This window comes from Nothobranchius furzeri, chromosome 12, assembly GCF_043380555.1.
Source record: "Nothobranchius furzeri strain GRZ-AD chromosome 12, NfurGRZ-RIMD1, whole genome shotgun sequence".
Lineage (NCBI taxonomy): Eukaryota > Metazoa > Chordata > Actinopteri > Cyprinodontiformes > Nothobranchiidae > Nothobranchius > Nothobranchius furzeri.
Genome location: NC_091752.1, coordinates 27,989,122 through 28,016,239, shown reverse-complemented (window position 1 = coordinate 28,016,239; position 27,118 = coordinate 27,989,122). Strand labels below are relative to the sequence as shown.

Genomic DNA, 27,118 nt, shown 5'->3' with positions numbered 1-27,118 from the left:
GTGCTCTATCTGCTTAGTGAACAAATCACAGAGCTTTATCCGCTTTGTGGGCCAATCAGGGCACTCTATGCCTGGTGGGTGGGATGATGCAACAGAGTGAAACAAGAGTATGTCACATTTATTGTCCAGTGGAATGCGGAGATCATTTGAAAGACAACGGTAGAACCCGCCCCACAACCAAAAGCCGTCAATGGAGCATGGTCAGACTAAATAAAACAGGGGTCACCAACCTTTTTGAAACCGAGAGCAACTTAAAGGGTACGGAGTAATACGAAGGGCTACCTGTACATGACACACTTCTGAAAACTTAGTTTATTTTTATTTTTAATTCAATATTGATATGTCTGACAACATTTTATTTGCTTCTCAAATAATAATAATGATTTAAGGCAGGAAACAGATAAATCTTAACATGTAACACTTTTTTTTATCCCAGTGCATTTCAGTTGTCTCTCATATTCAAATAATCACCTCTGCAACATTTCTTGGAAAAACATATGCCATTTTTACTAACTACTTCTGAAACAATCTTAATCAGACTAGGTAAATTGTCAGTTATGTAACCTTTCACTCCTGCAAAACACAACTTTTTAACACAAAATCTTTAGCATTTTAAACTAAATCTGTACATAACAGCTTGAATATCTTGGAACTTTGCCATGCAGCTGTTTAGCTGAAATCATCTGGCATATTTCTTTTTCTATTAGTGGGAAACCTGGCATTGCATGCTGTTCACCAGTTTGCTGTAATCTGGGGTGTAACTTGATACTGCAACTCTGACTGAGTCATGTAGATGAGCATCAGTAAGGCGTGTTCTGTGTTTGCTCTTTATGAAGTTCATGTCAGAAAAGGCTGATTCACAGAGATAAGTTGAACCAAACATGCAGGCAACCTTCATAGCTGCTGTGCACACACCTTTGTACTTCTCTGTATCCACAAGGCACCAAAAGTTTGGTTCACTTTGATGGGCTTTGAGATGGAGGTCGTTTTGCAGTGTTATAATTTCTATCTCCACCTCCCCAGCATTCAAGCTGAATGTTGCACTTAGCTGCTCAGCAATGCATGCAATTTCTACTTGCACAAAAGGATTGGAAATGAATGACACACATGGCTCAAGTTGATCAAAGTCACGAAACCTATTCTCAAACTCTTGTCCAAGTCTGTTAATGACTTCAGAGTATTTGTCAACAACTTTGTCAAAAGTCTCAGATGCAGAAGCATTGTCATTCAGCACTGACTGCACAGCAGGAAAGTGCAGCACCCTTTTTTTCTGTAAATGCACAGAGAAAATGTTCATCTTGGCTTTGAATGCATTTACAGCACTTATGTCAGCAACAGTTTTACCTTTGCCTTGCAGCTCACAGTTCAAATGGTTAAGTTTCCCAGTGATGTCCGTTAAAAATGCAAGGTCAAGTATCCATTCAATGTCCTCCAGCAATGAGATGTCTTCACCTTTGGATTGCATGAACTTCTTGATTTCACACAAAAGTGAAAAAAAAAAACGTTGTAAAACCCGTCCCCTGCTGAGCCATCTGATTTCTGTGTGTAGTAACAGGTCGCCATATTCCGCTGACAGCTCCTCCAATAGCACTTTGAATATCCTGTGCTGTTTGGCTTTGGAACGGATGCTATTTATGATCTTCACAACAGGAGTCATCACATGCTCAAATCCGGTCACTTTTGAACATATCGCCTGCTGATGAATGATGCAGTGGTAATGTAGAAATGTTGGGAAGTCTGTGTCACCTTTGCAGTGCGCGATGAAACCTGCGTGCCGGCCGATCATGGCAGGAGCCCCATCTGTAGTCATGGACACCAGCTTTTCTAGTGGTACTTTTTTTTCCACAAGAAAACTCTTAACTGCGTTGTAGATATCAACTCCCCTTGTAGTTGTCTGGAGGGGCAGTAATGTCAGAAGTTCCTCTTTAGTGGAGAAGTCATCAAAAACCATACGAATAAAGACCATCAGCTGTGCTGAACTGCTGCAGTCCACAGACTCGTCACACTGGATGCTAAACCACTTGCATGTTGCCACATCCTGCTCCAGCTGCTCTGTTAAGTTCTCTGACATAGCCGTCACTCTTCTTACCGTTGTACTTGCGCCCAGTTGGACGTTGGAGAGTGGAGATGACATCGGTTCCATTCTTCTCATCTTTGAATACAGTCTTTGCGATTATCATCATTGCTTCTTTGAAAACTTCTCCATCTGAAAATGTCTTCTTGTTCTTAATCAAAAAATGTGTGGCTCTAAATGACGCTTCTGTTGTTTTTTGTGACTTTTCCACTGGCTTCTTGAATAAAGACTGCTGTTTGCCCAAAGCTGCCTTTAACTCACGTGCTTTTTCTGTCCGTAGAGCGCTGCTAGGTGGGTAGCTAGCATTGTAGCTTTTATGACAAGTACTGAAGTGTCTCTCCACATTGTGCCGCTTTGCTGTCGCCACAGTCATTCCACAAATTAGACACACACATTTTTCTCTCACGAGCGTAAAAAAGAACTCCTCCTCCCAATCACTATGAAAATTATATGTTTTCTTTCGTTTTTCAGCCATTTTCGGTTGGTATCCAGCTCCTCATTGGGACAGCACCCGCCCGCTAGCTTAACGCCGCGCCGAATCGAACTAGTAGGTCAAAGAAAGTTCATGTTTACGTCTTCTTCTTCTACGGTTTTTAATGACAGCTTGCAGCCTATGTGATTGCACTACTGCCACATTCACGTACGGTAAAGTACTATTTATATGTCGATGGTAAAATATAAAAACATACAAAATATAAAATATTTTTGTTCTTAAAAATTATTCGTTAATAGTTTCATTTTCAAATAAGCATTGATGCAACTGTGACTCAAAAACAAAAGCAACACAATAAAAAAAAGGAGATATCAAGTCAAGTTCAGTGGTGACTAGTTCTATTTTTAGAACATAGCCTGCGGGCACCCCGTGGTTACCCCGAGAGCACCTTGGTGCCCGCGGGCACCACGTTGGTGACCCCTGCTTTATTTAGTCTAGCTTGCCAGGCTAGTTGCTCACGTGAGCATTTAAGTACCCCAGCAGAACGAGGGAGCGCTTTATAGCACCCCCTCCAAGGTCTCTAAAAAGGGTGGGTAGTCTGAACTGTAGTTTGGTGCATAAGCACAGAGGTGAGTCCAACTATATTAAGTCGGAACCTTTCAACCTCACACACCAACTCAGGTTATTTCCCCACCTGAGAGGTGACATTCCATGAGCCAAGAGCCAGCTTCTGTAGTCGAAGATCAGACCGCCAAAGTCCCCGCCCTCGACTACTACCCGTCACACACTGCACCCAAACCCTTTGGCCCCTCCCATGAGTGGTGAGCCCATGGGAAGGGGGACCCACGTTTCCTCTTCGGGCTGTGCCCGGCCGGGCTCCATGGGTTAAAGCCCGGCCACCAGGCGCTCGCCAAAGTGCCCCACCTCCAGGCCTGGCTCCAGAGGGGGGCCCCGGTGATCCACATCCGGGCGAGGGAACACGGTTTCCATTCATTTAATTCATCATAAGAGGTCTTCGGGCTGCTCTTTGTCTGATCCCTCACCTGGAGGGTGCGTGGGAAACATGTAAAGATTGTTTCTTTTTCTTCTAAATCAAACAAATCATCTGTTCACAATCTAAAGCATGCAGGAATCGTGCTGGAAACAGACTCCAGACAGCACCAGGCACATGTGATATTTTGGCCACAGAGGACGATGGGGTCTGAGTGACATTTCATCAACCCTGCACCCTCATTTTAGCACACACTGGCTCAAGAAATGTATAAACAAATATGAAAAAGCTGCATAGTATACCATTAAAAAAGTGCAAATACATAATTTCACAGAATAAAATAAGTCATATTCTGATGAGGCTATTTCTTCCACAGCTAATAAAGCTTTGCTGATTTTTGAAAGAAGTCCTCTCACATGCACATGCAGGTTATGATAGTGTCTTTTAACTCATTAACAGCCAATGACGACTAAAGTCGTCATTTGCATTTTTTTTACTGTGTGGGGTTGGAACGAGTCCCCGCACCATGAAAACAAAAATCCCAGCTCTAAAGCCAATCTTCAAATGCGTACGTCACACGACACGTGATCAGGAAGCAGAAAATCCACGTGTTAGGAGATCGTTTTGGGCCGCTGCTGTAAAAAAGTGAAGCGCGAACCGGAAAAGCTTCTGCCGATCACAGTTTGATGACGGATTATGAAAGAACGGATAACGCTCCAAATGCACGGATTCTTCCATGGTGAGTCTCCTCTTTGTTTTGGTAGTTTTGGCATTGTTATCATCCAAGCGCGCAACGTTCTGTGACTCGTAAAAAAACAGTGAAAATGCTGAGAAACGCTGGCAGCGAAGGGCTTTTCTGATCAGGAAACAGCTGGCAGTGAATGAGTTAAACATAGATTAGGATTATTTTATGCTAATGTGAAAAAGAAACCTACTCATACTGTTGCAACAGCGGTGGGTTGGAAAAACAGCTTGTTTGCAACAGTAAGTCATGTGCACTGATGATTAAAGTGGCAAAAACAGGCAGAAAAATCTGATTTCCCTTTGTTTTAAATACACCTGGATCAGATGATGCATGGTTAGTATTATTATGATCAATATGATGCAATGTAAACCATAATGTCAGGACATGATTGTGTCATTTTACAACATTTTACTGAGACGAGACAACAAAGCGTGCAACAGGAAAACACATGGGGTGGAAGAATAAAGGGCCAATGACTGTGATCGAGTGCAGGATATAAGAGGTTAGAAAACACAGTCTGAGGAGAGAAATGTGTTTAAAGAGGACATTAAAGACAGCAAACGCCACAGGATTGAATGCATGGATGCAAGTGCTACTAATAGCCTTTATGGTTGCAGCTCAGTCATTGCATCTGACCTCCAACCTTCCTCTGTACATTTGTAAGTGTGCATCACATGTATAACAAACATAACAGTAATCTGCACACAGTGACAACTACAACACCAGATAGTGAGACAGGAATCAAGGAAAAGAGAGACCAAAGAGGAACAGATCAGAAAATAACGAACTAGCATAGAGATAATTAAAAAACGTGTTGAAGAATCAGCACTGTGAGAGAGAGATGACAACAGCTCTGAAACAAAAAGAACAAGGATTCATCTTTCATAAAAGATCATGAATGAACAAGAGGGAGTGTAAGAAAGAGCTGTGAAGTGATGAAAAACAGAAAGGTCTACTAATTAACTGATAGACGGATAGACGGATGAGGCAGATACAGAGGGAGTACTACCAGATTAGATCTCGCGGTATAGTAGAGCTCCTCAACACAGTCCAGATAGGGCTCAGAATCACACTGGTCAGCAAGACAGAGCGAGAGAGACCTCAGTTAATACATAAACCTGGACTGATGTAGAAATCAGGAAGGAATGGAGGAGTGTGGGCGAGAAAGAGGATGGCGGGTGAAAAATTAAAGCCAAAAATAAGCCCAGAAGAAAACAGATCAGTAAGATAGAAGATCCTAGAATATTAATAATATCAAGAGGGGGTGGGGGGGTGGGGGGGGGGTACATGTGAGGATGGATGTTAAAAATCTTGAAAGCAAAAAAAATAAATAAATAAATAAAAATAAAAACACATTTGCAGTGGTCCCTAGTACAAATGTCTTGTGAGCGATCTCTGTGGGAAAAAGCTCTAGCGCTCCTGTTTCAGGAAGTAAAAGTAAGTCAGAGGAGGAGGCAGCAGACTACGGCAGGTTTTTATTCCTGATGTTCGGAAACCTCACTTCTGACTGGGTAACAGCAACGTGACACTTCCACTGACTGTTTTCTCTGCAAAGTTGATGTTTTATCTTTATCAAAAATAACACAAGTCTGAAGGAGGTCTGCCAAGTTGTGGAGTTGCTAATGCTAACAGGTAGCTTCTACTAGCTGAGACATTCTCTCTAGAACAGCCTTCCCTGTCAAGAGCCAAGATGGGTGAGTCCATGAATGCAAATTTTCAGTGTGACGTAGATCTTACAGGCTTTTCTAATCCAAACGTTTCCCCGTCCATTTTCTATTAGAGGCTAATGCGGGAAATAGAGGTAGAAGACTATTCACAATAAGCCTGCATGTTAAACTCAGAGTGACCCATTATATTTCCAAAAGGCTTGGGCGGTATCTAAATTTTGATAACGTTAAAACTTTCTCCACATTTCACCACAGTGTACGGCATTACCGTTATTAATAAAAAATTATGACGTGAACCTCAAGTGACATTAGCTTCGCTGTTCAGAAACTGAATCCCAAACAATACTATTACTGAAAAAATAACGTACACAATATTAATATTTTATTATTAAAAAAACAGCTTATTACAAGGATTTTTCACCAGAAAAAACTGCATTTTACTTTTCCAGCATCAACATTGCGTGTTATGGACCGACAACTTTCCCTGTGGAAAACCCACTCCGATGGTGAGCTAGTGGCCTATCACGACCTCTGGGGAAGAGACTAGCAGCTGGTACAAAACTCTGTAGCTCGCGTCATCACCAAGACTCCGCTTTCACAACATATTACACCCGTTCTCGCCGAGTTGCACTGGCTGCCAGCTGCTTCTCGTATTCAATTTAAAATTCGATTATTGACATTTAAAGCTCTAAATAATCTTGCACCCCTTTACCCAACAAACATTCTTCTACCCCATCGCGCACTCTCCGTTCATCCACCAGCAACTCACTGACTATACCACAAGTTAACTTGTTGCGTCTTCAGCCCTTCGGCTTTGGAATAAACTCCCATCCTCAATTCGCTTAACCACCTCTGTACAATAGTTTAAATCTCTTCTCAAAACCCACTTATTTAGGCAGGTGTATGGTGTACTCTAGGTGATTTTATCTTTTTATGTGATTGTCAGTGCTAAATTCTATTATTTCAGCGTTGTTCTATTGATGCTATTGTTCTGTTTAATTTGGCACTGCTTGTACAATTTGTGTACTGCTTTTAATTATGTTGTTCAGCGACCTTGAGGGTCTGAAAGGCGCCTACAAATAAAATGTAATATCATTATTATTCGCTTGATACACAAAATACTTCCAAACTACAGAAGTGCCTTTTTTCGACACCAAGTCAGTTAATGCACAACCTGCCATCTTTCTCCCCCTTTCTCTTCGTGAGTCTCTCGCTCCTCTGTGCTGTCACGTGATGACATCATGTTCATAAACTTTATGGAATATCTCCAAAAGTCAGCCATAACATAATAAACTATCTAAACAAAAAACAAAAATCAACTATACATCAGTTTTACTCATTAAATTACTTTTTTACACATTAAATTACTATTTTCTATTTAATCCTCACCTCCTAAGTGCACCACCGTTGTTCATATGATAGAATTGTCATTGATACTGTTGTTATTTTTAAACACCGGCTGTATACGGACTAAATACTTAGGACCATTTGATATTTCAGTTTTTCTTCTTTAATAAATCTGCATACATTTATAAAATTCTGTGTTTTTCTGTCAATATGGAGTGTTGTGTGTATGTTATTGAGGAAAAATGAATTTAATTTATTTTAGCCAATGGCTGCAATATAAAAAAAGAGTGAAAAATTGACAGGGGTCCGAACACTTTACGTAACGACTCTTATTTCACAGAATGATCATTGTAATTGCATTTCTTCACTTCTGTTACCACCTGTTCATCTTTTCTTAGTAAAGCTGACATATGGCACCAACCGTTTTGACTTAAAAATCAAATAAGAAGTCAGTTTGATATATCTTTAACAGAGGTGTAAAAAACAAATGAATGAGATTTGAGTAATGACTACATGTTGATCAAATGAAGGGGTAAAATAGCACAGAGGAAGGAGGAAAGATTTTCATCTGATTTTAGGGGATGTCAATCAATCAGAATAGAGGGGAGAATGGATAAAGTGCAAAAGGATGAAAACTTGAGTGTTAGTGGGTGAAAGTACAACCCCGGCTTTCCACTGGATGCGTAGGCGGCGCGCAACGTAATAGATGTGTTTTCTCCATAAACAGCAGCAAAAGCGTCCTGCGAGGTCACTAAATAACCGGAAAGATGCAGAACCACACGTGATTTTGGTAGTTAATGCGATAACAAGGATGGAGAAAGACGACAGCATGTGTCTGAAAAGGATTATGGTTTAATTCCCGTTCTGTTTATCCCGGCTACCAAATTTTCAGAGGAAATAACATACTTATTTTTTTAATAGTTAAGCAACTGGAAAACTGCACATGACTTTTACTTTCAAAGTTTCCAGATGTTTTACACTGCTTTTGTAATTGACTTCCTGTCAGACCTGATTAGATTCGCTGAGCTCGACACGTTTTGGAAGCACAGAGCTCAAAAATTAGACTTTCAAAGTTTCTGGGATGCTTCGTGGCCGGTGCAAACACACCCATCCACTAGAACGGAAACAAATTGCTGCGTAATACGTTTCGTGGACGTTACGCTACGCATACCAGTGGAAAGACACGGTAACACACTGAGGCTGCATCTGAACCATCAGCTTCATCCAGTTTTTCTGATTCACCAAACAGAGGCTGTGGATTAAAAAACCCGCCATCAGCAGAGTTCCTCCAATTTTCTTACATGTGTTTTCAATAAAGAGAATAATCAACGGCGTGCAAACAACAGGGACACATTTTTGGAGTTCAAATCTCTCCAACTGAATTCCATTTAGCTCCTGATCAGAAAATATCTAACATGGAAACTGTAGTTGTATTTTTTAGACTAAATCTATGAAACAAACTAGTAATAGAATCTTCAATGAGTTTTATTTTTTTTTAAATAAAACCCGTTTCAGAATTGCTTCATAAATCCGACCACATTCAACAGTTTGTGAGTCATTAGCGTGGCTCACTGCAGACTGATGCCAGCGAGGATTAGTCAAGTGCCTCCTGTGATTAGGTGGGAAGCAACAAAGCTGGTGCAGAAACATAATCTCGCCGGCATGCGCACAAACATAACACCACGCCTAATTACTCACTGGCTCATGATGCGGCTCTGTCTCCTTCCTCAAAAGACGATCGAACTTCACCTGTCCAACTGTGAGGAGACAAAAGCAGGTGGCAGAAGCATTTGGGGAGGACAACACACTTTAAAAATGTAGGAATGTGTGGGTACTCACTGTTAATCTCAGACAGGGTCTTTCCATCTCTGGTGCTCCTGCTGGTGGAACGGATGCGATGAGGAACCGAGACTGGAGACTAAAAGGAAAGTTGAATAAATGTTCAGATCACACGCATTGCTGCAGTTTACGTGAGACCTGAGAAGATTACAACTAATTTAAGGGGAAATAAAACTTAAACCTTTTGCTATTTCCTGTGGGTCTGGAGTTTAGGACACAGCAAAACAGCGAGCTGTGCGTTGAAACAGAACAATCAAAACATAGCAACGCGGCAAGTCGCAGGATAACAGAGCTCCCTGGCAGCAACGCTTCCTCTGTGAGCTGAAATATTTTCTTCTCACGGCCAAACACAAAACACATGACCGAGAAAAAGGTGGTTACATTGCTGATCTCGTGGAATAATCATTGTTTCAGATAGAGAAGCTATAAAACACAGCAACTCCACACACCATGCTTGTACAATCTGTAAACAACAAACCAAAATCACCAAAACGCCATTTATTATTCTTACTCATCAAGCAAATTCATAAACAAAATGACAAACATTCTCTTCAAACAAACAGTGGTTAGAAACTTTAAAGGCAGATGAAGTTGGCTTCAGAAACAGGATCACCTGAGACTTCCACATTTCCTTCTACACCAAACAAGAACTTTCGTGATTCAGATCTTTCAACGGCCCAGTTTTTAGACGTAATGGTGGGACTGTATATATATTTTTTATGCAAGCGTTTGGAGATAAAAAGGCATCACTTTTAATAATTTGAGACTGGATTTGATCAGAATGTGGTAATTCTAGGTTATTCTAGGTGGTGTGATACTTCAGAAGCCATCTTCAGAAACTCAAACATCTCTGCTGCTGTCACAAAACTGGGATAAACTGAGATGTTGCCTTGGATAATGATCTTTTACGATAGAAGAGTGTCACTAATGACCCGTGCTTTCACCAAAGGAGTTCTGGGAACTTTCTGGGGAGGAGGGTAACAGGGAAAATAAGATGGCTCGGTTCTCTCAGCCGTCGCATCTCTGTACAAAATCGTCCCTTTCAGGACGTTGCTATGACGTTGGCATATCAAAACCGTTTCGTCAGTAAGTGAAATCGCTGACCAGCTCCAAAAGGCATCCATGGACATTAATGATATTGAAAGTTTTATTATTTGAAAGTAAATCGTGATTTATTCCATTCAGGGGACAAGGAGAGCGGCTGTGCGGCCTAAAAAGTGGCCTCTGATGAGCAGAAGAAAAGACGTTTATGCCACTCAGACACCACAAACCACCATAAATTATGACGCATTTTTGGGCGTTGGTAGTTTAGGTACAACAATTTCAAAGCAGCGCCAACACTGCTTATTTTCTTTTCCTTCCATTCCGCTTTACCAGCATCTCTTGGTTGTTTGGAGACATCTGCTGATGTCATTTCCTACCGAGATACAACCAATCAGCATGAGCGGCGACTTTACCGGGCCATTCCCTAGAACATTCTCTAGTTCAGGAACTCTGTTGTAGAGCTTCTTCTATTGCCGATATCAATGCTGATCTGTGAAGGGCATGGTCAGCCCATGGCCGATTTGTGCTGCCGATATTTTGGGCCAATTTTAAAGGCCAAAATCTAGACGTTTTCCATTTTATTTTCATGCTAAAATATCTCTAACATCAGTTTAAAAATTTCAGAAGCTGCATCAGTTGTTGAAAACTGAATTTAACCAGCTAGTGAATCCTAACTTTGTGCACTGGTCAGTGGATTTCAGTTTCTGAACAGTGAAGGTAACGTCACTAAAGGCTTATGTCGTAATTTTGAATTAGTAATGGTAATTACGAACACCGGGGTGAAATGTAGAGAACGTTTTAACGGGATTAATATTTGGATACTGCCCAAGCTTTTTTGAAGTGTTAATCAAACAAATCAGTAAACTGACCAAGTATTGAATATTTAAAACTGATGAATAAAAATAACTTTTAGTTGGAAATTATTTTTAGAGCATTTTGTAAAGCAGATGTTATTCAGGAACATAAAAATACACTTAAAAGTCAATTCTGCAGCGGCACCGGGCTGCCCGGGCTACGCCTGACATTAAGATGCAGATTTATAAAAATATCAAATATTGACCCGATATATCGGTCTAACCCTACTTGATTGGTTCCTGAAATGGCATGGAAAACGGTCCTTTGGGCCAGCCAGGTGAAACGAAGACAGGCGTACGTCGCGAAGGTCCGGTAAAATTACCCAGAAGTTCCAATGGTGGAAACGAGCCTAATAATGTTGTGGTCTTTAAATCTCAATTATAAGGTTGTGCTGTTTCTTACAGTTGGGTAGAATTCAAATTTAAATGATATGAAAAAAGACTCGACTGTGTTTATTTTGTTTATACAGCTGTACACGACACCAGCTGATACCCGTGTAAGCAGAAAAACGTCAACTTTAAATACAAGTCTCCACTGGAATTTTGAATTAATTATGCCGCTGCCTGAGTAATCCATCAAGTGCCTGTATGTCACATACCACGGCCCGCATCCATGACAACACCAGCAGACTAAATGGAAATCCACTCTATTCATTCAGTTCTGTCGTCCCGGTCAAAGACAAAAATAAAACAAAGATGGAGGAATAGTTTGAGTTAGACTGAGATCACTGCAGCCGGCACAAGTACCTTCCTACGAGCAGCAAAACGGGGTGCACGTCGAGCACCGGGGCTTATGGGGAGGAAGTGACCTCTGTACTTAAACTGAGGAGGAGGAAGAGGGCGAGGGGGGGAGATGAGAGGACAAAAGGAAAACAGGAGGAAGCAGGAAAAGAGAAGTGCTAACCCCCAAATTCCACTACCTCCGCTCCGCTGCGCTCCGCTCCGACACGAACGCCGGAGCAAAATCGGTCCCGTTGTAGTCAATCAGAGCAATTCCACTACTGCGGCCGTGCTCCGGCAGTGCGGCGCCGTGCGGCGCCCTCTGTTCCGGCGTCCGGCAAAAATAGAATCGATCCTATTTTTGCCGGACGCCGGAGCACCTCCGCAGTAAATGGACAGAAATCACAACGGCCCAACAGGAAAAGGAGCAAGCACATCTTCCGTTTTTCACAATAAATCGCTAAACAAAAGGCGTTTTTTGTTTCATATGCACAGGTTTAACAACTATTAACAACTATCAATGGCGGCTGAAGTTTAAATGCACAAAAATAAGCCATAAATACAGTTGCCACTATCAAAGTAGTCACACTTTGTTGATCCAAACACTGCTGATCTCTCAACACAATGATGGGCAGATTAAACAGCTCATTTCCGATGCTTCTCCCGCACAACGGGTGTTTGGATCTAACTTCCGCGTTTATTGCTCGGACTGTATCGCAAGATCTCGAAAATCCCGCGCATGCTTGTTTGCCCCCCTCAGGTCTCCGCACCGGAGCGGAGCCGTTGTAGAGCGGGTACCAGTAAAAATTGAGTTCGGAAGCGAGCGGCTGCGGAAGGCGGGGGCGGACCGGAGCGGAGCGGAGCGGAGGTAGTGGAATTTGGGGGTTAGAGGAGGAAAAGCCAAAAGATTTAAGCAAGAATTAAAATTGACAAAAATGGGTAGAAAGAAAAATATATATAAAATAAGACACACGAATCTGAGAAAGGATAGTAGTGAGAGGATGTGAGCGCTGACAGATAGGCAAGTCAAAGATTGTCTGAGAAAACAAGACAATTTAAGAGGGGAGAAAAAAAAAATCCAGAAAAACTCAGAATTTCTCTGCTGACCTGCTAAATGACACAATGGTTAACCACAAGGAGATCACGCGTTACCTCAGGTTCTGGGTCATCGTCATCAAAGTCGTTGTATGTGCTGTGCTCGGGGTTGCTGGCTTTGTCCAGCAGCTCGATTGCCAGGGTCCTGCTTAGAGGCTGGGACACAAACGGGTGCTGCAAGGCAGACGAGACAGAAATCATTGTTTGGTAAAAATCATGCATTCTAAATATCTGGAGTTGTTTAAACAGCTTTGAGATTAGAAACATCTTTATTTCCACCTGCAGTAGCTTTTCAGCTGTAGGTCTCCTCTTTGGGTTCTTGGTCAGGGCCAGTTTGACAAAATGGTGGAAATTACTTGTCCTGTTTGGCAAGGAGGAAAAATAGAGTTAATCACAGGACCCCAAGACGCTGCACTGATGAAATAGTTTAATTTCAACAACTAAGGCAAAATAAACAATCCCTGGACAAGTTGTAGTCTCACCATTTGATTTTATCTTTTAACTTCGGGGGTTGGAAGTTACCCTTGGTCATCAGGAACAGAGCTCTGGGAGGACAGGGAGAGTCAAACGGGATAACATCAGCTCTGTACAGACTGGTTGAAAAGCTCTGAAGGGCAGTCATGGTAAAAAGAAATAACACACTCCTCATCAGGGCAGAACGATTTAAGGAAAAGATTGAATTGCAATCTTTTTCTAGGAGAAATTGTGATTTCAGTTCAAAGGTACAACACTAGCCTGCCAAGCCATCCTAAATATTAGGGTTGGGCCATTTGTATAATTTTTCCCACTGCCAGTCGTCAGTCCAAATAAGGACAATGGACATTTATTCGTGATTGTGACGTCATGACGTCACGGACTGATTTATCACAGAAGAAGCCCAAAACATAGATTTTGTTAGACAAGCGCAGCACATATGTTTGCTGGAAGAGAAATTTATATTTTTCTTTTTGTTTAATTTTGTATTTGTAGTTTGGTAGAGTGACGTATAAACAGCCCGTATTAAACACGTTTAAATGTTAAAAAGAAGCCTCGTCTTTGCTTCCCTGTGGTGCCCACTGTTGTGGAACTTTATTAAGCAAAATGTTTCTTTCTGAACAAAATCTTCTGGGGTTCTTTGGGGATGGAATGAATCGCTGCTGTGTTTGAACGCACTCTGAGGAGGCAGCTCGCTGCCATAAGTCACATGAGCCATTTATCCCTGTCACTTTCATTTTTGAAATAATGAATAATCATTCGTTAAATTTCCATTCATTTCAATTAATATTTAGTCCAACCAAGCTGATCAGAATGCCCCAGTAACATGAACAAGGCAATTAAACAATTTCACTTAAATTAGGAACATTTCACCTGCTGCAGCTCGAAGGCACATTCCTTCTGCACAGCGTAAACCTGAACTGGTCACCTGCAGCTTGCGTGTAATCAAATGTCTCTAGGGAGCTTGCTGAAGAGGTTATGAGGTTCAGACTTTTGCCTCAGACAGACTCATGGCTGTTTCAATAAGGTTCTGGATGGATCCGTGCTCAGCTGACAAACTCGAAGCAGGTGCTGAATAACGACGAGTGCTACTTCTGCCAAAGTTTGAAATCAGGAAATGTTTCTCTAAATGAAATAACCAGAAGTCTTCCAGACTCTGAAAGACAGAAGGGTTTCCACTTTCCACTCAATGCTGCGCTGTAGTGCACGATTTACGTCACAGTCGCTCTCCAAACCCCTCCTCAGCGCGCCGCTTGCGCACGCACTGTCAGCAGCCAGAGGCGGAGGAGGCGAGAAAAGGCTCAGATGCGCTGATGGAGATCTTTTCTTAAATGTTACCTCCGCGATGTTCTCTGTGCGTAACGTGTAAAATTTTCATCAATGCCAACAAATAAATAAACAAATTACTTCCTGTAAAAAACCAACCGTAACGGCTCAGCCCATCGACGATGGTTGATTCATTCATCCCATTGCCCAAACTTACTACATATTAAGTGAGAAGATGGTCTAGACACTAATCTAGTACAACAAATTATTCACATTAATATTTACTATCTAATCATACAACAGTTAAAGCTATTAATATTTTCTCCAATTATTATATTTATATCTTTTTTTCATGTGCTTTGAAGCAATTTGTGATTTTTATCTAGAGGTGCTTTATAAAACACACGTTCTTGTTCTACTCCACAAATGCAAGGAGGAAATCTGAATGTAGAAACAGCTTTCAAATGTATTAAATAACAAAAAATGCAGTTTTCTCTGCATTACCAAGGCAGGCTGGCTGCACGTTTTTCAAAGACGTCTGATTGTTTTTCCTCACTCCGTTATAAAGCATAGTTTATGCTGCAGGCAGCTCCATGAGAGACACACACGCATTGAAAGAGACACTCTGACACATTAGCTTGCTTGAATTAATGTGTGCCATCAGAAAAAATTCAAACCATTTTTTAAAGAGAAGTTGAACTTTCAAGTCAACTGAAGTTTGCGACTCCACACTCGCGCTGATGAAGCGTAAAGCAAGCTTTAAACATCAGCCTGAACCTGCTCCGACGCGGGAGGAGTCTCTCTCTCCCTCACTCACCTATGGTGATGAGAGACGACCACAGCCATTATCATCAGCTCTAGCAGCGCTGTTTGTAGAAAACTAAAACGGAAAATAACCTAAATATGCAACTCTGTCAGCTGTGGAATTGGGCTCGGGTCTAGACGGTATACACCACCCCCTCCCCCGCGCTGGCTGTTGCCGTAACACAGGGAGAAACCCAGAATGTAAAAAAACAATTGACACAACAGATCCTGGATCAGTCAGGAGAGCTAAAAAAACCAAACCAAAACAAAAAATACGCAGTTTTGATGGTCACGTGATCGCGCTGTTTGAAATTGCTATTTCAGCCCAAAAACGATAAATCGTTCAGCCCTTCTCTCCATTACGGTCATCAACAGGTCTCAGAAGGTCAGGTAATTAAAAGACCACCAAGTCATTAAATTAGAAAATTTTCAGCCAAAGTAAAGAAGCAGAGTGTGAAAAACCAGGCAACTTTTACTGCATCTATAGAAACTAAAAGATTAAGCATTTGTAAAAATGGGGACAAAACATTTAAAAACAATTCAGTTTTACAAAAAAAAAAATAAAAATAATAATACTTAAAGCTGCAAGCAGCGTCGTTCGGCCCTCGCAGCTCCGCGCCGCTCCGGCCTGGCCAGCAGCCCGGGGCAACAGGGCACGTCCGCGGAACAGAAACGTCGGCCACCCCGACACCAGAAACCGCTAACGGTCACCTCGTCCGCACCTCACCCTGACTCAGCATCCCCTCTGAGCCCACCATTATATTACATGTCTCACCAATAGGGCAAACTCTATCTTTACCACACTGGTGGTGTGATGACACAGGCCAACTGTAATGCTTTTCTGACCACGTTTTTTAAAGTTATTGTAGGTTAAAGTTATCTAGGGGGCGCTGTGACCATCCCAATCCCAATGAGGTCAGCTTTGGCTGACAAGAAGTTTTTCTGTTAAATTGGCATCAATCGGACAAAGCATGGCTTGGGGCTGACAGTTTTAATGACTCTAGGGGGGCGCTAGTTCAGAAAATAGGCTACGCCCACAATCTTCAGCTGTCTATTTCTCTTGGGGGTCAGACTAGGATCACTCACCAGAAGTTTCGTAGCGATATCACGATAAATGAAGAAATGGGACGCAAACGTATTTCCTTGGCGTGATGGCGATTTTTGCCATGCTGCCAAAGCCCCGCCCTTTTTCTAAACCTACTTGTACTGGATACCAAGTGACCTCAACTTGTCTACTGCTATTTGCCAGAGATTCCTATTGATTGGGTAAAAGGAGTCCAATAGGGACATGTGAAAAAAAAGAGTGGCGTGGCGAAAGGTCAAAGTTTGAGGCTTAGCCACGCCCACACCTTTCAACTTTTGAAAAATCCGACAGTTGAATTTTTTCCCCTATGTCTTAAGAGTACATAGCAGAAGCTTGAAGGCGATTGGTGAAAAGGGCGACGGAGCATCACTCTCCAAACAACGTGTGCGAAAACCACTAAATCGCGTACTTTGACCAAAATGGCCGACTTCCTGTGCAACTTTGCGCTTGGGTCCAAGAGACTTTTTTGTAGGTCCTGAGACACCACATTAGTGTACCAAATTTTGTAATCCTCAGTCAAAGCATGGCTTGGGGCTATTAGTTTAAATGGTCCTAGGGGGAGCTATTTAAGAGAATAGGCCACGCCCACAAACTTCAGCTGTCCATTTCTCTTGGGGGTCAGACTAGGATCACTCACCAGAAGTTTCGTAGTGATATCACGATAACTGAAGAAATGAGAGGCAAACGTATTTCCATGGCGTGATGGCGATTTTCGCCATGCTCTCAAAGCCCCGCCTTTATTCAAAACCTGCCAGTACTGGAGACCAGGTAACCTCAAGTTGTCTACTGCTGTTTGCCACAGAATCCTGGTGATTGGGTAAAAGGAGTCCAGTAGGGAGCTGTGAAAAAAAGAGTGGCGTGGCGACAGGTCAAAGTTTGAGGCTTAGCCACGCCCACACCTTTCAACTTTTGAAAAATCCGACGGTTGAATTTTTCCCCTATGTCTTAAGATTATATAGCACAAGTCTGAAGGAGATTGGTGAAAAGGGCGACGGAGCATCACTCTCCAAACAACGTGTGCGAAAACCACTAAATCGCGTACTTGGACCAAAATGGCCGACTTCCTGTGCGACTTTGCACTTGGCTCCAAGAGACTTTTTTGTAGGTCCTGAGACACCACATTAGTGTACCAAATTTCGTAATCCTCAGTCAAAGCATGGCTTGGGGCTGACAGTTTTAATGGTCCTAGGGGGCGCTATTTCAGAAAATAGGCCACGCCCACCGGATGTTGACATCAGATTTTTTGAGGGGCCAGACTAGGATCACTCACAAGAAGTTTCGTGACGATATCTTTAGAAATGACGAAATGGGCAGCAAACGTAAGGCCACGGCGGTACGCCTGACTTCGCCGCGCCGCCACAGCCCCGCCCTCTGCCGAAAACTCCCATAAAGAGACGCCAAGCAACCCCCACTTGTCTTGAGTTACCAGCTACAAAATTTGTGGTGATTAAGTGAAATGGGGCAATTTGGGACCTTTCACAGTAAAACTTGACCTTTTTGCTCCTGAGGGGGCGGGGCTTGTGTGATGTCATCATCCAACCATTCAATTTACTTTGTGGGTGGATGACGAATGACCACAGACAGTTTGGTAACTCTATTCCATTCAGTTATGAAGTTATAGCAATTTAAACTTTTTTGGCAAGCAGTCAAACTTTGAGGCCTGGCCCCGCCCCTTCAACATATACGAAAAGTCAGAATCCTTGTCTCATTTTGTTCACCCATCCCTTCTGAACAATTTTACACAATTTATGAGACGATCGTGCAAAAAATGATTGAGCAATCCAATCAGAAACGGACCCTAAAAACGGCAGAAACGGCTAAAAATCGCCATTTCAACCCAAAATGGCCGACTTCCTGTTTGATATTGACCATGGTTGCAAGAGACTTTTCTGTGCGGACTGATGAGTACTAGAAGTGTACCAAATTTCATAACTGTACGATAAACTAAGCTTTATGGAGAGGGGTTTTTTTCACCTTGTAGGGGCGCTGTTCAGCCATTTTCTTTGCGATTTTTTTGGGACCTTTAAAATATCAAAATTTTCACCAGGCCTGACAAGGTTGCAAAATATTGTGAGTTTTGGGGTATGTTAAGGTCCCCAAAAGGCCGTTCAAAGCGGCACCGGAATAATAAATAAGAAAAAAGAAAGAATAAACAGAGCAAAAACAAGAGGCCTTCGCAGCGCTTTCGCTGCTCGGGCCTAATAATAATAAAAACATCAGGTAACACCAGGTAAACTACACACTTGTGTGTTGGTGCAGTCAAAAGCAATAACAGACTTTAGGGTACGACTTCACATCAATATAACTTTAATTTAGAGCTCTATAATTTTAACAGCACTGATTAGGTGTTTATGAAGATCCATGAAAGCTGGCCCACTAATAAACCTGCAAACACACACACACACACACACACACACACACACACACACACACACACACACACACACACACACACACACACACACACACACACACACACACACACACACACACACACACACACACACACACACACACACACACACACACACACACACATGCTTTACCTCATGGGGTGCAGGTCAAACATGGGCGGCTGGAGTTCTGCCAGCTCGATTGCAGTGATACCCACCGCCCAGATATCACACAGCTGATTGTAGCCTCCTTTCCTCTCAACTGCTGCCACCTCTGGAGCCATCCTAGACAATAGGAGATGGACAGAGATGATAAAAGAGAGCATTAAAAAATAAGTGAGGTTAAAAAAGCTAATTAGCCACTATATATTTTATATATATATATATATATATATATAATCAGATTATTCACGCTTATCCAATGGATTAAAGAAGTCTTGCATACAGTGACATGCATGCAGTGGCATGCATGCAGTGACATGCATGCAGTGACATGCATGCAGTGACATGCATGCAGTGACATGCATACAGTGACATGCATACAGTGACATGCATACAGTGACATGCATGCAGTGACATGCATGCAGTGACATGCATACAGTGACATGCATACAGTGACATGCATACAGTGACATGCATGCAGTGACATGCATACAGTGACATGCATGCAGTGACATGCATGCAGTGACATGCATACAGTGACATGCATACAGTGACATGCATACAGTGACATGCATACAGTGACATGCATGCAGTGACATGCATGCAGTGACATGCATGCAGTGACATGCATGCAGTGACATGCATACAGTGACATGCATACAGTGACATGCATACAGTGACATGCATACAGTGACATGCATACAGTGACATGCATACAGTGACATGCATGCAGTGACATGCATACAGTGACATGCATGCAGTGACATGCATACAGTGACATGCATGCAGTGACATGCATACAGTGACATGCATGCAGTGACATGCATACAGTGACATGCATGCAGTGACATGCATACAGTGACATGCATACAGTGACATGCATACAGTGACATGCATACAGTGAAATGCACCTGCATGAATATCTAAAGGTGAACTCACCAATAAGGTGTTCCAATGAATGACTTCCTTTTAGCGAGTGTCGCTGAAATCTGGGCTGATACGCCAAAATCAGCTACAGAGATGGGAAGGAAAAATACAAAAGACAAAAACATATACATACAGATATAATAAAGTTAGCAAATAAGGCCAATCAGATTTGGTCTTGCACTAGTTAAAAGTGGAGAGAATGAGACTGCTTTCCTCTCACCTAGTTTAACATAGCCACTGTCTGTCAGGAGGATGTTGGCTCCCTGTAACACATGAATTCAGCAAAAATGAAAAATAAAAAACAGTGAAGCAACAGATCAAAAGATGTTTAGAATTTATTTAATTTTGTCAGGACTCACCTTGATGTCTCTGTGCATTTTGCCTTTATTGTGTAGGTAGTATAAACCCTGTGAACACACGGACGTAAGTAACCCTTCGGCTATAATTTTTTTTTTTTTTTTACAAAAGGAAGAATAAAAGCAAGAAACATTATGCAACGAGATTCCAGTTCAGGAAAAACACATTTTTCATCTGAAATTTTGCTAAGAGTTAAAACCAAACATTCAGTAAGCAGGTGAAGTACCAATGTACAAAATGTTCTTCATGTAATATCTGTCAGGTCTTGATTTATTTGTAATTTCTTACACACACAAAGCCTTTTCAAATGAAATCTTAAATACCTTAAGAGTCCACGAGGCCATAGTGTTTGTTTGAGCAGCACCAACATGCCACCCTCATTTCTACTGCATGAGTCAAAATCAAAGGGAAGCTTGCCTGACATTATTAATCAAAGACATTTAAGATTCTGGGACACGCAACCTTCTTTTAACTTTATTAATAAGATAAATTGCTAATAAGTGACATGCAGGTTCTGCACAAGTCCAACAAAAGAAGGGAGGAAAAACTCTTAAAATTGATCTACAGTGTTTGATCAAACTCATAAATCTCCACTATCAAAAGGTGTTTTTAAATATCCCAGAAAGAACGGGACTGTGGGATGAAATGACATCATCATGATGGAGTTGTAGTGATACACTTTAGTCTGAGGCCTTTGGTGTAAAGGACAGACCTCCAAAGTATTCAGATTGTGTCAAGATGACTGTGTTTACATTGTGTAACATGTATACACTACCTGCAGAGTCTCTCGTGACATGTAGGCTATCTGTGACTCAGATAAGGGCCCGGTTACTGGAGGACAAACGAGGACAGAAAAGGAGAAAAGGAGTTAGAATAGAATGATTTTGAAACTAAATAGCTCAGGATCAACGTGGACTGTCTGGTTGCATGTTGCTCTTACCATGATAAATATCCTGCAGAGAACCTCCTCCACAGTACTCCATGCTGATCCATAACTTATCTCTCCTAAATAAATAAGGAACTTTGTGAGGACACCTCAACACAGACACAACCTCTCAAACTGGTCCTTCTGTAACAATCAGATCATCTACTCTGTTTTCATCCAAAACAACAACATGAAGTTTAAGAATAACCAACTGTAACCAAACACTGCTCATCTAACACTCTTACCGGAGATAACTGCCAAAGTAGGCTACGATGTTGGAGTGTTTACAGTCTTTCATCATTAAGATCTCCTGCTGCACGACAGCAAAGTCCTCACCTGCAGCCAACACACACACACACACGCACGCACGCACGCACGCACGCACACACACACACACACACACACACACACACACACACACACACACACACACAGGTGTTTGAGAAGTTTACAGTAAAATTAACAAATGAAAAAAGATCGCAGGACAGAAGAAAAAGAAAAGAATCGAGACGGACAGAGTAAAGAGACCGATAATGAGAAAAAGTATGAAACAAAGACAAAAAAGGAGATAAAGGAGGTAACTGACCCGGTTCCAGTTTGATGACTTTGATAGCAGCCAGCTCTCCTGTGTTTACATTACGAGCCTAAAAGAATGAAAAGAGAGGAACTGGTTAGTGGCTTTCAGACACTGCAAGGTCCACTATGAAGCATCGACTGAAGATTATACTTTTATTATTATTAACAAAACACCAATCACTGGAATTTGTTTTTATTCATCGCCGTGTCAACGGAGACAAACCTCATAAGTGCTGCCTGTGGGCTGATGCACCCAAATGGATTTAGACTTCTGACAGAAACGTGAGACATTCTCCTTTCTTGAAATGTGAGAATTCATCAGACAGGACGACAGAATCCACAGAATGATTTTTCTATAAATAGTGAACTATTTTTATACTTTGCAGCAGAGCTAGCGAGCACAGCAGGAGAGGAATTATATAAAAAGCACATAAATAAAAGAAGGCATGAACTGTTGGCTGCTTTAAGTGCAGGTGTGTGAGAGTGACTGCGAAAGAAAATAGGAAACACGCTAGGAGAAATGTTTCAGGTCTCAACACCTGGAAACAACTGCATCTATTGAGTTTCTGACTACATGTGTGTTTAAACAACATCAGAGAACTCGCTGGATTTGAACTCGTGTTTACTTCATGAGGGATGACAGACAGCATAATTAAATAAAAACTGAAAGCACACACGGTGCAAGCAGAAAATAACACTAAATACTCAGAGGATTTACCTAAATAAAAAATGTAACGACCGTGTTCAGAAAGGAACGGATGATTTTATAGATTGTCTTCTGAGTAAAAATCAAGTGAGAGAGATGTCTAAAGATAGAGGGGGATGACAGAGGCAGATCCGAACCAAAACAAAGTGGTGGGAGGGGGAGAGGCAGGGTGAGGCACAAAGAGATGCTAAGAGAAAAGACTGGAGCGACAGAAATTGTGTGGAAAGCAAAGACAGTGTGTCTTCAGTCGGATCAGGGATGACTCATATCCCACAGCTGGTAACCGCTGGATACCGCCTGATGGCTTTTTCTTCTCTCTTAGTTTGGCAGAAAAGGGTTTAAACTCACTTTTTACTTTTCTTCTGAAGGGTAAAACAACCTCATTCTTGGATTAAACAAAAAAATAAAAGCTAGTCAAGCTACTTGGTTAAGTGTCTTGGGCTATAACATCGGACCTAGCATGTAAATGTAAACAAATGACATCACTGATAAGCCTGGGACCTGGCCCAAACAGTAGATGACTAGTTACAAACACACAGAGCAGTGGATAAATATTAACCACGGTAACAAAGACACCTTCAGGATTACAGTTTGGTATAAATATACTTTAAAGAACAACTTACTGGCAACAACTGGGAGAATTTTACACCAAACCCAGTCAAATGCAAGTCTTGCTGAGAGTAAGAAAACATTTTTTGAACGGAAATTTCAAGCAAACTTTGTCCCATTTGCAAAACCAAACTAAAGGTCCTTCCTTCCCACCTGCTATGCACACGTTTACTGGTTCCAGCTCATTCTTAGACGCTGGAGTCTAGAGAGGTTCGTTCTTAGCAGACAGCAGATTGTCTCGCTTACATAAGACACGAGTTCCCGTCAGGCTACTGATGTTTCTGTTAGCTTCTGCGAGTCAACTCGGCCTGCCAGCTCTTGTCCAAGTCATTACATTGCACTACAGCCATGAAATTTAGAAGACGTTATCCAGAGAAGCTTTAGTTTAAAATTCAAAAGTGTGAATAATGTCCATGTGCAAATGGGAGCAAATAACCGTCTGCATCAGAGATCTGAGAATGTAGCATTTGGCCTTGTTCCTGCTTGGCTGAACACTGCTGTTACGGATATGATGAAGAAGTCTCTACTTTATATAAATGATGTGAAATCAGATTAGTTTTTATTCCTTTTCAGGGAAAAATCAAGTACAAGCCGAGTACAAAAACTTTTAGTTTAATAAATGACTGTAAAAGTTAGATTATAGGAGTGTGTAGGGTTTAATATTGCTGTTAGTCAGCATTGTTGGACAAACTTTTAAAAACTAGTTATAGTTACTAACTTCTTCAAAAAGGAACTGAGTTACAACACAACAAAAGTAATTACCAGGTAAAGTAACTATTGTGTTACCTTTTATCTCTTTAAAGAGAAATGATGTCTGTAGTTTTAAGCTGTATTGGGTCCACCATGGTGGACGGCAAAAGCATGTAAACAGTGAGCGACACGAGTACTAAACAAAGGGGAAAGTAGAGCCTGAAATTGTTTTTGCGATCAAAACAAAAACAAAACTCCTCCAGCATTCCTTCAACTAGTTCTTGCCCAGTTCAGTTATCAGAACAAGTAGCGCATCTAGCCAGGGCTCATAGAGAGCGGTATGTTAACTAGCTTACTAACATTAGCTTACATTCTCTCTGCAGCTGTTCACCGATGTAAACATGTTGCTGACTTTGCCTAAATTCACCCCTCTGGATTTATAACTTTATGTTGTAAACAGCGTTTCACTTTACACCAAAGCTGATTTTTAAAAAGTCCGGATCTCTACCAGTTTCTGTTGCTGGTGGTGTTACCGGGTTCAGCTGCTGCTCTCACACCGGAGTGAGAAAATCTCTGAACGCTGACGCTCATATAAATAACGTCATTTTAACACACGTAATATATTGCTAATAACTGTCTCGCTTTACACTACAGTGGACGGAGCGCAGCCTCCGTGGTGAAATACCCATCCATCAGGATTATCAATAACTTGTACCTGTAATAACACATCACATTTAAACCTGTCCCTGTCTTCCTCGTGAAATAAATTAACGTTAATTTTACCGGTAAAAACATGTTCGCTGCAAATCTGAGGCCTGCTAGTCCGCTTGATTGATTGATCGCTGCTGTTCATCTCCATCCTCAGTCTCCATCAAAGTTATTAAAAAGAAAAAATGAGTTGAGTTTACGTCCTTGTCTGTTAGTGCAGCAAACCACGCAGCAAGCTAAAACCATTTTACTGTCAAATCAACTAAATAAAAGCCATAAAAGGCTACAAACTGGCTTGTTTTGACTACACCCGTAGAAACTCCAGTGATGGTAAACGGTCTTTTTGCCGTCCATCATGGCGAAGGGGGTGGTCACATGAGTGGAGTGACGTCACGTGCAAAGGGTCAACAATTGTGAGTTATTAATAGCAATTCTGTTATGCTAAAACAGACACAAATCTGATTGAGGACTTCAGTTTGCTAACTGGAGTCAGACCCAAATTCGGAGGTGCTGATGCTGGGTAGTAAAGATGTGCAGTTTGTTCTAGTAACACCTGAGCATCCAAGACGTATTCTGGCAGAACCGGTGTTCCAGAAGGACTTAAGGACAAGATAAGGAACACGAACTGATTCCAGTTGGATGACTAGAGAATGATCTAGAGACAAGGAATGAATCAGCTGACAGGTGATCAGGTGAACAGATCTTCCTGACGTAGGAAGTCCCGCAGTTATGTTTTCCTCGTTGCTCATTGGCTGTGATGCGCTTGCATGTCAACACCCGCCCCTCTAATTTCTGGTCAGATGATGACAGCTTTAACACAACTTGCTGCTGAATTAAAGTATCGCACCTGTGCTGCATCCTAGCTACGGACAAAAAAACCCACTGATAACTGTTGGTCAGTCAGGTGATTCTACCCCCATAAATTTAGTTTGGGTGACCTCATCAGGCTGTAAAGCCCAATTTATCCTTCTCTGTCTGCGTCGGTCCCAAGACGCGCAACGCCATTACGCCTCTGCGAAACAGCTCTCCAACGGGCTCGCTGAAAGTGAATTTTACACATTCAGCAATAGGTTAATAAATCCTCTAAAGGGTTTGAGGTCTCCAATGCTTTCTTTATGTTTAAAATAACAGAACATTAGGTTTTAAAGTTAAAGTCTCATTGGTCATCACAGACTGGTGAAATTCATCTCTGTATTTGACCCATCCCCTGGGGAGCGGTGAGCAGCAGCTGCGGCTGCGCTCGGGACTAATTTGGTGGTTTAACCCACATATTCGATCCCTTAAAGCTGAGTGTCAAGCGAGGAGGCACTGGGTCCCATTTTTTAAAGTCTTTGGTGTGACCCGACCGGGATTTGAACCGTAATCTCCCAGTCCCAGAGCAGACACTCTACCACTAGGCCGATGAGAAGGTTTTGTCAAATATTTGAACAACATAAACTTGGGATGTTGTACATAGTTAACCAGTTAACTGCCATCAAGGTCATAATCGGTTACAATGACGTTACCTGGTTAATTTCTGTTCACGTCATTCCACTGCGCTTGTGCGTTGCAAGGTCGCACTTCCATGGGTCAGACTCCCATGATGCTAATTGCAATTATTTAGTTCAATGTAAGGAAACTAAATTGTTTTTATTTTTTAAGCATGGCCAGCGTTGTGTATTTGATGCCAGATGGCTGGGTTGCGCAACAGGTTCTGATGGACATTTCAGCTCTCATCTCATGCCACTTTTTGTTTATAAATGTTGTAACGAGCGTGGGAATTTGGTTGTGCGTCATAATTACAATAAGACTAGAAGAAAAAAAGCGTTTGTATTGTTTACAGAGCGGGGGCAAAGGTTTGTGCACATGGTGGGTTGGGCGTGCTTACAGTTAACCACTTTTTAGATAAATCGTCAAGGCCGTCAATAACCAGTGAAAGAAACTTTGGAAAACATGCATCCCCAATATAAACTAATATTTCCACTAAAGAATCGAAAACACATTAAATCCAGGTAAGGATGAAAACCACGAAGCTCATTTTATTAAATAATGCCACCTGCATAAGTCATTTTGCTTTAGGCACACTTCCAATGACTCATCACTACATTTTTTACACTCCAATTTGTTGAATGATCTCAAATTAAGGCATTTACAGTTGTCTAGTTTCAAACCTAAACATACTGAATTGGTACAAATAAGAGGTTTAAAAGAAGCATGATTAATGTAACACACCTTGCTTTGCTTTTCAGTCTAGTAAAAGGTGCAGGACTGGATGTTTTCTCAGGGAGCTTTGATGCTATCGGTTCCAGTCGGCCATAATTACCATATGGTCCCGGGGGTGGGGGGGGGGGTGGGGGGTGGGGGGGAGACAGGTGAGGCCCAATTTAAACCCAGTGAAGTGTGTTAAATTAACAGAACCTGTCTTTAAGCAAAAGCCCCGCTCACTCAACTAAAAACGACTAAATGTGCAAACAGGCAGCTGAGTAATCTAAAACCACTCAGATCCACTTCAAAATGCAAAGTTTAACCTTTTCACCAAGCAGTGAGTGCCGACTAATATAATCCACCTCAGTGGAATAATACTGACCTGTGATGTCACGTTGCACATACTTCACACACCGCTAACACAATGACTCTCAATGGTCGTGC

General features: G+C 41.8%; 1 protein-coding gene across 8 annotated transcripts in view; it reads right to left on the bottom strand.

The window, feature by feature from the left end:
* Positions 1-27,118, bottom strand: part of LOC107375798 (mitogen-activated protein kinase kinase kinase kinase 3) — a 56,782-nt gene that overhangs the window by 18,889 nt on the left and 10,775 nt on the right. For 6 of the 8 annotated variants that reach the window (XM_054750258.2, XM_054750259.2, XM_054750263.2 and 3 more), the window contains exons 2-15: positions 21,788-21,845; positions 21,447-21,537; positions 21,217-21,281; positions 21,052-21,107; positions 20,279-20,326; positions 20,140-20,182; positions 19,932-20,004; positions 18,984-19,115; positions 13,292-13,354; positions 13,089-13,170; positions 12,867-12,983; positions 9,097-9,175; positions 8,956-9,014; positions 5,253-5,315 (exon numbers count right to left, since the gene is read on the bottom strand). In XM_054750258.2, coding sequence (XP_054606233.2) covers positions 5,253-5,315; positions 8,956-9,014; positions 9,097-9,175; positions 12,867-12,983; positions 13,089-13,170; positions 13,292-13,354; positions 18,984-19,115; positions 19,932-20,004; positions 20,140-20,182; positions 20,279-20,326; positions 21,052-21,107; positions 21,217-21,281; positions 21,447-21,537; positions 21,788-21,845 — 1,029 coding nt within the window. The remainder of the gene's footprint in view (positions 1-5,252; positions 5,316-8,955; positions 9,015-9,096; positions 9,176-12,866; positions 12,984-13,088; positions 13,171-13,291; positions 13,355-18,983; positions 19,116-19,931; positions 20,005-20,139; positions 20,183-20,278; positions 20,327-21,051; positions 21,108-21,216; positions 21,282-21,446; positions 21,538-21,787; positions 21,846-27,118) is intronic. The other 2 variants (XM_054750260.2, XM_054750262.2) reach the window with 1 other exon arrangement.